This window comes from Syzygium oleosum, unplaced genomic scaffold (assembly GCF_021117445.2).
Source record: "Syzygium oleosum isolate NSW1041296 unplaced genomic scaffold, Sole_v2.1 Sole_v2.29, whole genome shotgun sequence".
Classification (NCBI taxonomy): Eukaryota; Viridiplantae; Streptophyta; class Magnoliopsida; order Myrtales; family Myrtaceae; genus Syzygium; species Syzygium oleosum.
This window is the reverse complement of record NW_026607513.1, coordinates 3,330,582-3,337,783: the sequence shown is the minus strand read 5'-3', so window position 1 is coordinate 3,337,783 and position 7,202 is coordinate 3,330,582. Positions and strand designations below refer to the sequence as shown.

The following is a 7,202-nucleotide window of genomic DNA, read 5'->3' as shown; positions in this document are numbered from 1 at the left end:
ATCCCAAATCATTTGCTCATGTAATCATCAGTAAAAAAACATAACAGCGATCGAGATTCTAAAAATTTGAGTTATAGTCACAAACAGCATCTAAGAAACAATCAAAACATGGATAGAGTTGTGCATCAAAATGTTTATAAGTAGGTAAGGTTGGCCTTTATAGCTTGGAGGCCGAAATCGAGCACGACTTGAAAAGGAGGCCCAAAAATCTTGAATTGGGCTACATCAGGACTAGCAAAATCAGGCTAGATAAAGTTTTGGGAAAGTGATTTGTGTCTAGAGTTGGTATGTTTCGTGAAAAATGGATGATAGACGATAATTTATATCTAAATATTTTTGTGGACTACTAAGATATTTTTTGTTCATTCATTGTTGTAAGTGATACACAAGTGATCATTTTTATAAAAAAAATTGAAAAACATTCATTTTTTACAAAATAAACGGAGCCCTAAATAAGGTTCTTTGATTCCAAAAATATGTGCTCATAGTCGGTCTTCGGAACTACATCAATGCATTACTTGGCTTCTTTCTTTGGTGAGGTTTGCAACATTGATGTGTTGGCCACTGTAAGATTGAAAGAACATCAGCTATGCTCATCTCAAAACTGATTAAGATATATGCGACTGTCTCGGCATACCTGAGACTTGTCATGTCTTTTCTTGAAGAACTGTTGATATGTTCGGTCGTTGACCATGCAAACGCATTAAATCACATTGATATAAACAAAATCCAACAAACAAATAAGAAAACAAAAACTATATGAAAAGTGAAAATTGGATGATGTATGTGGAGGATTGCAACGTTGAGTTGGTTCAGAACCCTCCTTCAAGGGGCTGATTGAGGACGGAGCTCCAAATGCAATCCAGCCCCTCCAAATCATCACCGCCTTGCGCCGGCGACTGTTGTTGGTCCGGCAACAATGTGTCGTGATTGTCGCCTGGTGAATCTAGCAACAACGCCGAGTTCTGGCAAGACGGCAACAGCTCGCAGAGCTCCATGCCATGGTCAGCAGCCGCGAACGACGGCGAGAACGAGAACGCGTCCTCGGCTTTGCTCTCGCCGTCCTCCTCCGACCCGAAGATCATGCCATCGCCTTCCCTCAGCCATGGGAAATCGAACACTCCCAAGGAGGACATGCAATAGTCCCACTCATCCAATTCTTCATCATTGCAATTACCCTTGTCCTCTAATTTTTGGTCTCCATGATCTTCATAATTGTTGCTGTGCTCGTAACTAACGCCAACTAATTGTCTCTTTGAGGAGGTGTTGTCTGAGGTGTCAACCTTGTCCTCCTCCACATCTCCTTCCCTTCCTCTTTTCCTGCTCTGAGGCTCCATCATTTTCACTCAGCTTTCTGTCAAGAAAATAATTACTGGCTCAGGAATAAAATCCATGCAAGATGATGCACATCAAAGGAACACTGATCTGACCATCATATGGTTGATCTGCATAAAATGGAGCACCAGTAAATGAAGGCAGTGGAATTTATGAAGGGAGAAGGCAAGTCATTGCAAGCAAAAACATGATTCTGCACAACTATGCATGACAAAAGAAAGAATTTATACAACTTTAAACCAGTGAATAACATAGTCAAGAGACCCAGAATTCAGATGAACATAATTTAGGCTTTCTTGAGCCAAACCTGCGAATGCAGTTGCTCTTCCTTCGTCACCAGCCCCAACTTGAATTGTTTTCTCTACAGAGAGACATACATTTACAGCTAACACGCGTACCTTTATATAACTTCTCTCTTTTTTCTTTCTTTTCCTGTTTTTTTTTTTTTGGACAATATTGGTGCAGCAAGGAAGGATGAAGGAGAAGGTGAAGGTGGTTGCTTTTTTTGCGGGGGGATTTGAAACGCCTGAAGCTGATTAAATCTTTTCTTTTTGTTGTTGGTGTTTTTTTGTGAACGGGGACTAAAATTAGTGAAGGTGAAGGCACCACCATGCAAGAGCGTTTCTCGTTCCCATGGTTGCCTCTCAGTCCACCAAGGCACACCTTCTGCTCTTGTCTTGCCACGCAGTTGCCAAGAGTCACCTCCTTCTTCTCTCTCTCTCTCTCTCCCCCTCCCACATCCACACCCACACACAACCTCACCTGAAATTTCTTTTTATGTTTTTCTATATATTTTTCATCATCTACAATAACCCTTCATTTCCCTAGGATGAATGTACATCTGTACATTGTAATGCAAGACTCAATAACCCTTTCTTCTAACATGCTCTGTAATGCAAACACATGTTTTCACAGCCTTTGGAACAGTCAAGAAATTCCCTCACTAGGTTACTCATATTTTTTGGGCTGAAAAGAGCTTGAGGATTGACTTGTCTAGGTAAATCCTATGTAACTATTACTCGAAAAGCCCTACTTTAAAGCTCTATCTTTTGTCCTTAATCTCTCTTTTGATTCATTGTTTATTCATGGCCGGATGATGAGGCAGAGACGAGCTTTTTTGGGTGCGAAACCGCCTTGTCCATTTGTTTTTCTCCTCGCTTGGTAAGAGGAAGGAAGCAGAAAATGGCTGATTTACCAACAAACCCTGTATCTGTCATTTTTCATGCAACAGCAAAGCATGAATCAAACTACTACATCATGAGTTTTATTTGTTATGAAAATGTCTGAAATTGGCAACTGTACGGACGATATCCATGACCAATGAAAATGACTCCAGTAAAAGACAGAAAGATGTGAATCAAGAACTAGATGACGTGCATTTTCCCTCTTTTATTTTGCCGTCATTTTGCCGCCGTTCGACCCTCAGTACTGAGCCTATGTACAAGGAACCGTGGCGAAACACAGGGAAGCTATGCTTAAATGATGAGATCAGGGAGGGAGAGGAGAGAGCACGAAATTGCAAATCATTGATTCTATAATTTTACACCGCTGAACAATGAAGTGGGTCAAAATTGAAACTGAACGAGAAACAAGATACATCACCCTTTGTCTCACATGATGCAGAAGATGCATTTCCTGAAGGGTACCTAAATTTGGCCCTAAGGAGATTCAGTACCGTTCAACCTTGAACCTTGAAACGACATGCAGCTTGCGGGGCCTCTATCCTGTCAAATTCGACATATGCATATTCTGTGATACGCGAGAACACTGTCCATGTGACATGGGAAAAAAGAGAGTTCTTCATTGTTATGACAACTACATGGGCATACGTCTCGCCAACCTCAGAAAGTTGCTCTTGCTTCCTTGTTATCCGCTTTCAACATGATCTTCACTTATGATTTCCTTTTGATAGAAAAGACCATGCTTTTCTAGCTTTTCTAGCATAAGAATCGTCTTATGCTTAATATCAAGCTTCATCACTTGATCACCTCGTCTGTGTGAACAAAAATTAACCAAGGAATAAGCTCTCACCCGAGATTCATGTCTATCCAGATATATAAAATCTAACTCCGGTATGAGCGTGCACAAGCTATAAATTTTGTGTATGTAATGAGCATGCAAACCATCAATCGAGATGCCATCCTGATGGTGCCCATTATTGCTTGATCCATAATGAACATGCAACCAGGCTGATCATCCCTTTCTTCGCTGCCCTATGACAAAGCTCATGAAAGAGATGGTGTGCTGATTACCACAAAGACAAAAACTCCACTTTCTGGCTTTCCATGATTCGCCATAGCCTATGTCCTTAAAAAATCCAGCATTACCCCATGCATTCATTCAGCTCATTCAGAGACCACGCCGATCTACCTTTTGGGAGCTTCCTAAAGGGACTCTAATTCCACCAACTCCACCAGACCCCCCGTTACTACTATTGCAGGGCACAGAACCTGCTTTGGTGTGCGCCAAGCAGGCAATGCCAATAGTTCGAATTTGTGGCCGATAAAGCAGCAGATAAGTAAGCAATAGAATCACTAATCACCACAGTCAGCTTCATATGGCTATGCATTCTAACTTGCATTATTGATTACCAATAGTCCCCGCAGGAACAGAAGCCATCATGGAAATGATGGAATCTATTGGTATCTCTCAGGATGATTTCTCGATCCAACACCTTAGATGCGAACTTAAATGCCGAGTGACAATCGCCACAAACTCTGATGTTCTTCTTGATCCGAATGGTAGATCCAGGGGGTGTATTTAGAAGTGCAAATGCCAAAGCAAGCTTCTCGCTATGGTGTTGCAATCTCGATTCCCTCTCTTGTTCGTCCGCAAAGAAAAGCACATGGCTAGTGTCTGGAACATAACCCATCTCCTTAATCTTTGCACTGACTTCTTCCCACATCTTTCGGATTTCTTTTCCATGTGGATGAGAATCATCATTAGCCACAAACATATGGACCTTGTTCTCGATATCCACCCAACTACATGCGGGCTCCTTTTTCACCCCACTCTTCTGCATCATCCTTCTCACTTTAACCACATTGCCCCATCTACCCGCTGAAGCATATATGTTAGACAACAACACATGGGGCCCCGAATCATTGGGATCAAGCTCGAAAACCCGCTCTGCTGCATATGCACCCAACTTCATGTCTTTATGCATCCTACAAGCACCAAGCAATGCTCCCCAGATTTCGGCTGTAGGTTCAATAGGCATCTCCTCTATGAACTTTTTCGCTCGATCCAAAAGACCCGCTCGACCCAGAAGATCAACTATTGTTGCGTGATGCACAATGCGTGCCTCAACATTATACTTCTTCATCAAATGAAAATAGTACTGCCCTTCGTCCAAAAGTCCAGCATGACTACAAGCGTTCAGAACACAGAGGAAGGTTATGTCATTCGGTTGAATTCCTATCCTCAGCATTTCTTTGAATTTGCTCACACATTCCCTCCCACGCCCATGTTTAGCATATCCAGTGAGCAGTGAATTCCAAGAAACTAAATCCCGTCTCAACAACCTATAAAAAACTTTTTCAGCATCCTCAATGCTACCAGACTTTGCATACATGACGAGGAGAGCATTTCCCACGAACTCAATAAGCTGACCCCCTGATTTGATCATATGTGCGTGAACCCATCTGCCCTGCTCCAAAGATCCTGTGGCCGATAAGGCACCATACACACTCGAGTACGTGAAATGAGTGGGTTCGAAACCAGTCCTCAGCATCTCCTGGAGCATACGAAGAGCACGCTCGCCCTCACCTTTCCTAGCATATCCAGCAATCAAAGCATTCCACGACACCTCATTCTTGTTCACCAGCACACAGAAAATCGACCACGCTTCATCAATTCGGTCATGCTTAGCATACATGTCAACCAAAGCACTACCGACATAAAGATTCGAACAATATCCACATTTCAAACAATAGGCATGAACCTGCCTACCGCACTTATCACTAGGCCAGAACCCAAGAGCCTTGAGAAGGCTGGACAAAGTAAACTCATTTGGCTGCAAACCCATCTGAAGCATCCGCGGAAACAAAGCAACCGCCCCATCAGACTGGTTGTTCTGGGAATACCCAGTTATCATAGTAGTCCAAGTAACCATATCTCTCACGGGCATTTCATCGAACAACGTCCGAGCCTCACCCATGAGACCACACTTGGCATACATGTTGAGTATTGTATTATGGATAAGCCTGTCATGCTTGAACATCGACTTGAGAACGTGGGCACAAACCAGCCTCCCCTCATTAATCTTCTTCAACTGGGTACATCTCCTCAGCATGCTGTTATACAGAGCTCGATCAGGTTGCAGCAACCCACGATCGAGCAAGTCGAGGACGTGAAGCCCAGACCCAGAACCGGGGCTTCTGCGAAGAAGGTCCTTGGCCTGTATGACGCAAGGTTCATTCGAGCTCTCGGCCTCTGACGCATCTGGGTCGGAGAAGTCTGCACGAGTCGCAGAGGAGGTAACGGGTCTCGAGGCGACTGATGCAGTGATCGCGTACTTGTTGCAAGCGAAAGGGACGGTCTTGCGACACCAAGTTCGCATCTTCATCGCGAGATGGCGAAGAACACACGCCCGAGGGAATGTGGAACTGGATGCGCGACTGTGTCAACCCGCCATTGGGTTTTGCTCGAAGCCTTGCACAGGTTTGATTGCGCAGGCTGCAAGAATTATATATGACACCATAAAGTTGACTATTTATGAGTCAAATTAATTCCGTAGGCTTTCCAATTTTCCTAAAAATAATGCAAATTGAAGAAATCTAATTACTTTGACCAAAATAAGAAGAAGAAATCAAATTGCATGAATTCTTTTGAGCCATCGTTTAGGTAATTGCTCAAGGCCATGACCATGCAATTTGAAGAATTGGTTCTTGAACTAATAAGGGAAGAACATATAATAATTAAAGTTTCGTTAGAACGCTACCATTATTCCTACGGGGCGACGCTATTTTCACCCCATTTGGGCTAAGGCACTACTTTTTTTTTCAATTAACTGACGAAATACCCTTCTCTCTTCAATTTATTGATTTTTTTTTTCGTTAGGCTAACTGATAAATATGCATTTGTTTTTAATATCTCTATTATCAGTTTCACAATATAAATGCCCAATTATATCCAACTAGATATAAGTTGTTATTTCTAATTTATGTTATCATATTCTTAATCACAAAGCTACATTAAAGATTAACAATGTCTATTTATGATGCCTATGAACTCACAATTACTTACTTTTTATTAAATAGCTTGATTGAAACTTTATTTCGAAGTTTAAAATTAATATTCAATATATTTATCTAGCTGATCTTGATCTGTGTGTGTTTCTTTGGAATAAGGTTGTAGGTTTCTAAAGGAGAGAACTACAAAAATAGTTTTAAACCTATTACAATTGTACCAATTAAGTCTTAAACTTTTTTTCATGCCAATTGAATTCTAAACTTTTTGCATTTATGCCAATTCAATCCATTTAGTTAATTTTGGTTGGTCAGTGTTGACGTGGACGCTAGTAGTCCTATATGGCATGGTCGGTGCTGGCGTGAATAATTTTTAATAATTCTTGAAATTATTTATTTATTCTTTTTTTTTCCTTTTTTTATTTTCTTTCTTTTTCTTGTCCTCCCTTCATCTTCAACTTCTAGCTAGTCACCAGAACTCTGTGATCGGACAAAGTTGAGGGCTGGCAACGGTGGGCCTTACCCAACTTTGGTGAGGCTCGACCTTGCTATTGTTGGGCAAGGTCGACCTCGCCAGTAGCCAGTGGGGCTGACATTATTGGCCCTCGCCTCTGGCATCGGCTAAAGGTTGAAGATGAAGGGAGGAAAAAAAGAAATAAAAAAAAAGAAAAGGAAAAT

At 41.8% G+C, this 7,202-nt stretch overlaps 2 protein-coding genes across 4 annotated transcripts; both read right to left on the bottom strand.

Moving 5' to 3' along the window:
* Positions 1 to 686: 686 nt before the first annotated feature.
* On the bottom strand, positions 687 to 2,050 carry LOC130135248 (uncharacterized). Of its 3 annotated transcripts, none has more exons than XM_056303901.1 (2): positions 1,734 to 2,050; positions 687 to 1,354 (listed from the first exon to the last, which is right to left on the bottom strand). In XM_056303901.1, exon 2 carries the CDS (start codon positions 1,338 to 1,340, stop codon positions 813 to 815), a length of 528 nt encoding a protein of 175 aa, XP_056159876.1. In that variant the 5' UTR covers positions 1,341 to 1,354; positions 1,734 to 2,050; the 3' UTR covers positions 687 to 812. The 3 variants fall into 3 exon arrangements, with proteins under 3 accessions (XP_056159876.1, XP_056159874.1, XP_056159875.1); XM_056303899.1 differs by having other exon boundaries at positions 1,643 to 1,796; XM_056303900.1 differs by having other exon boundaries at positions 687 to 1,445; positions 1,643 to 1,772.
* A 794-nt stretch (positions 2,051 to 2,844) lies between these two features.
* On the bottom strand, positions 2,845 to 6,027 carry LOC115693943 (pentatricopeptide repeat-containing protein At3g24000, mitochondrial). The gene has a single exon (XM_030621020.2). It carries the CDS (start codon positions 5,900 to 5,902, stop codon positions 3,923 to 3,925), a length of 1,980 nt encoding a protein of 659 aa, XP_030476880.2. The 5' UTR covers positions 5,903 to 6,027; the 3' UTR covers positions 2,845 to 3,922.
* Between the last annotated feature and the right edge of the window lie 1,175 nt (positions 6,028 to 7,202).

Bases quoted from the DNA above. Each gene is read 5' to 3' on its own strand.
- LOC115693943 (XM_030621020.2), bottom strand. From the start codon at position 5,902: ATGAAGATGCGAACTTGGTGTCGCAAGACCGTCCCTTTCGCTTGCAAC.
- LOC130135248 (XM_056303901.1), bottom strand. From the start codon at position 1,340: ATGATGGAGCCTCAGAGCAGGAAAAGAGGAAGGGAAGGAGATGTGGAG.